Here is a 4,032-nt window from a genome sequence, read left to right as displayed (position 1 = left end):
AATTAAGTAAGGATCCTAAAGTCATGGACGACTACACAGTCTACAAAGCAGTTTTTTTATTTTTGCGGTCGGTATTCAGGACAATTGGGCAATTGACTTTGTCAGTAGATTACAGCAGGCAGCCAATAGTGGAACAGGGAAACGCGAGTGTGAACTAGGAAGGTGCTGGTGGGCTGGTGGCATTTGTGCTAAATCCAATTTTCATGACCTTGATTTCCTTCGTGGTGACTACGACTACAAGTGGACAAAACAAAATGGGAGCAAAATCTGCTTCTCTCCTTCCCCACCACACGCTTTCATGACTAGACCACCATTGATGCATCCAGTCAGGGCACAGCCTAAGCTCTTGCTTACATGCTAGTTTCACCAGAAATCCATGCAGACACTCCATTTCTCCAACAAGACATGCAGCAAGATATTGGGCATACCTTCCCTTGGCCTTGCTCTTGTGCTGCTGGTCTGCTTGGCCTCTCCTGCCAGTTGCTGCACGGACCAGGAGAAGGGCGCCCTTCTCCAGTTCCTTGCTGAGCTCTCCCAAGACAGTGGCCTCTCTGCGACATGGCGGAATGGCACAGATTGCTGCAATTGGGAAGGGATCACCTGCAGGCAAGATAGGACGGTCACCCATGTCTTGCTGCCTTCAAAGGGCCTCGAGGGGCGCATCTCACAATCCCTTGGAAACCTTACCGCGCTGCAGCACCTTGATCTCTCTGACAACTCGCTGTCAGGTGGTCTGCCGCTGGGATTGGTGTCGTCCAGCAGCATTACTACACTTGATGTTAGCTTTAACCAGCTCAACGGGACACTCCAAGAGCTGCTGTCATCAACCCCTGGCGGGCCTCTGCAGGTACTAAACATCTCAAGCAACTTATTTGCAGGACAGTTTCCATCCACCACATGGAAAGCAATGGAGAATCTGATCGCACTCAATGCCAGCAATAACAGCTTTACTGGGCAGATACCAACTCAATTATGTAGCACCTTGCCATCCCTCAAGGTGCTTGATCTGTGTTTCAACAAATTCAGTGGCAGCGTACCCCCAGGACTTGGTGATTGCTCCAAGCTAAGAGAGCTCAGGGCTGGGTATAACAACCTCAGGGGAAGACTCCCAGATGAACTATTCAATGCAACCTCGTTGGAATACCTGTCTTTCGCAAACAATGGTTTATATGGAGTTCTTGATAATAAGCGCATAGTCAACCTCAGAAATCTCGCAACCCTTGATCTTGGAGGGAACCAATTCAGTGGAAAGATTCCAGATTATATAGGTCAACTCAAGAGACTGGAGGAGTTCCATTTGAACAACAACAACATGTCAGGGGAGCTGCCGTATGCTCTGAGCAACTGCACAAATCTCATAACAATTGACCTCAAGAGCAACAAACTCGGTGGAGAACTTAGCAATGTCAATTTCTCCAACCTGCCCAATCTAAGAACTTTAGATCTTTGGTCCAACAACTTCACCGGTACAGTTCCAGAAAGTATGTACTCATGCAGTAACCTGACTGCGCTGCGGCTAGCTAACAACAAATTATATGGGCAGCTCTCATCGAGAATAGGCAATCTGAAGCACCTGTCCTTCTTGTCACTTGGTAAAAACAATTTCACAAACATCGCAAATGCACTTCAGATCCTTAAGAGCAGCAAGAACCTTACCATCCTGCTTATTTCGTTCAATTTCAAGGGAGAGCTCATGCCAGAGGATGACAGAATTGGTGGTTTTGAGAATCTTCAGGTGTTGGACATGGATGGTTGCCAATTATCTGGACAAATACCTCTATGGATATCAAGAGTGACACAACTGAAGATGTTAATTTTAAGAAGCAATCAACTCACTGGACCAATACCGGACTGGATCAACTCCTTAAGCCGTCTCTTCTATATAGATGTGTCAAACAACACTCTTACAGGAGAAATCCCCTTAACATTCACGGAGATGCCAATGCTAAAATCAACTGACAACACAACTCATTTGGACCCAAGGGTCTTTGAGCTGCCTGTTTATACTGGCCCATCACTTCAATACCGTGTGGTTACATCTTTCCCAACAATGTTGAATCTAAGCAACAACAAATTCACAGGTGTGACCCCCCCACAGATTGGTCAGTTGAACTTGCTTGCTGTACTTGATTTCAGCTTCAACAAGTTATCTGGACAGATCCCCCAATCGATTTGCAACCTCACGAACTTGCAGGTGCTAGAGTTGTCCAGCAACAGTCTCACAGGTGCTATCCCAGCTGCATTGAACACCCTGAACTTCCTTGCAGAATTCAACATTTCAAACAATGACCTAGAAGGACCCATTCCATCTGGAGGCCAGTTTAATACATTTCAGAATTCTAGTTTCAATGGGAATCCAAAGCTGTGTGGCCCTATGCTCACTCACAAATGCAGTAAAGATTCAATATCTCAATCCTCCAGAAAAAAACGAGACAAGAAAGCTGTTTTTGCAATTGCATTTGGCGTGTTCTTCGGAGGCATTGCTATTCTTTTGTTGCTGGCGCGTCTCCTTGTCTCAATTAGGCAGAAGGGTTTTACAGGAAAAAATAGAAGGGAAAGTAATGGAGATGTTGAAGAACCTTCATTCTACTCCAGTTCAGAGCAAACATTAGTTGTGGTGCGGATAGCACAAGGCAAGGGAGTAGAAAACAAGCTCAAATTCGCTGACATTTTGAAAGCTACGAACAATTTTGATAAGGCGAACATCATTGGATGTGGAGGTCATGGATTAGTCTACAAGGCAGAGCTATCTGATGGCTCCAAGCTGGCAATCAAAAAGCTCAATGGTGAAATGTGTCTAATGGAAAGGGAGTTCAGTGCAGAGGTTGATGCACTCTCCAGGGCACAACATGAAAATCTTGTACCACTGCAGGGTTACTGCGTCCAGGGAAGCTCGAGGTTTCTCGTATATTCCTACTTGGAGAATGGAAGCCTGGATGATTGGCTCCATAACAGGGATGATGGTGCTAGCTCATTGCTTGACTGGCCTACTCGGCTCAAGATCGCACAAGGAGCAAGCCTGGGCCTTTCTTATATCCATGATGCCTGCAACCCTCAAATTGTCCATCGTGACATCAAATCTGGTAATATCCTACTGGACAAAGAATTTAAAGCTTATGTTGCAGACTTTGGGCTAGCCAGATTGATCCTTCCCAACAACACTCATGTCACAACGCAGCTGGTAGGTACTATGGGTTACATCCCACCCGAGTATGGGCAAGCATGGGTTGCTACGCTAAGAGGTGATATATACAGTTTCGGAGTAGTCCTGCTTGAGCTTCTCACAGGAAGGCGACCTGTTTCAGTATTTTGTACACCAAAAGAACTTGTCCCATGGGTTCTACAGATGAGGTCTGAGGGAAAGCAGATTGAGGTCCTGGATCCAACACTTCGAGGAACAGGGTATGAAGAGCAAATGCTGAAGGTGCTTGAAGCCGCTTGCAAGTGTGTTGACCATAATCAATTCAGGCGGCCAACTATCATGGAGGTAGTCTCCTGCCTGTCCAGTATAAACGCTGATCCAGAGATGCAAAGATCAGCCAACATATAGTGAACTTCAAAAGATAGATAATCCTTCAGTTTTGTGCACGATGTACTTGCAACTTTTTAGTTCCACTAGAACTACTGCTTCTGTTTGTTTTGTACATAGCCTGACAAGACTGCATTCTGATCTTTGTAAAGTCTTTAAGGAAAGAGTTTTGTAAAATTCATCTTACTTTCGATGTTTGTTTAAGTACTAATATGCTTAAGCCACAAGCATAGGAAAAGGTATAAACATGTAAAATGATTGTCCTGTTTTCTCAGGGAAGCATTGAAAATGGTTTCCATTCAGATGTTTGCTTCGTATAAGTGGATTTTAGGAGCCATCGGAGCTGGAGGTGAGTTACCGAAGTATACTTTAGAACAAGTGTTTGTTGGTTTCAAGTGCCGAATGAAGTGTAATGAGAGAATCTAATGCAACTACCAGCAGGCACAGCAGTATTATATATATGCTTAACTTTGACGAGCATGGGGCAAAGTATAAACATGTGA

At 44.9% G+C, this 4,032-nt stretch overlaps 1 protein-coding gene across 2 annotated transcripts; it reads left to right on the top strand.

The window, feature by feature from the left end:
• Nucleotides 1-272: 272 nt before the first annotated feature.
• Nucleotides 273-3,664, top strand: LOC119325468 (tyrosine-sulfated glycopeptide receptor 1-like). Of its 2 annotated transcripts, XM_037599212.1 has the most exons (2): nt 273-3,083; nt 3,179-3,376. In XM_037599212.1, the coding sequence occupies exons 1-2, from the start codon at nt 377-379 to the stop codon at nt 3,244-3,246; spliced, it is 2,775 nt and encodes a 924-aa protein (XP_037455109.1). In that variant the 5' UTR covers nt 273-376; the 3' UTR covers nt 3,247-3,376. The 2 variants fall into 2 exon arrangements, with proteins under 2 accessions (XP_037455109.1, XP_037455108.1); XM_037599211.1 differs by having other exon boundaries at nt 273-3,664.
• Nucleotides 3,665-4,032: the final 368 nt, after the last annotated feature.

The sequence above is a fragment of the Triticum dicoccoides genome, chromosome 6B (genome assembly GCF_002162155.2).
Source record: "Triticum dicoccoides isolate Atlit2015 ecotype Zavitan chromosome 6B, WEW_v2.0, whole genome shotgun sequence".
Taxonomy (NCBI): domain Eukaryota; kingdom Viridiplantae; phylum Streptophyta; class Magnoliopsida; order Poales; family Poaceae; genus Triticum; species Triticum dicoccoides.
The sequence above is the reverse complement of the archived record's forward strand: the minus strand, read 5'-3'. Positions and strand labels throughout refer to the sequence as shown.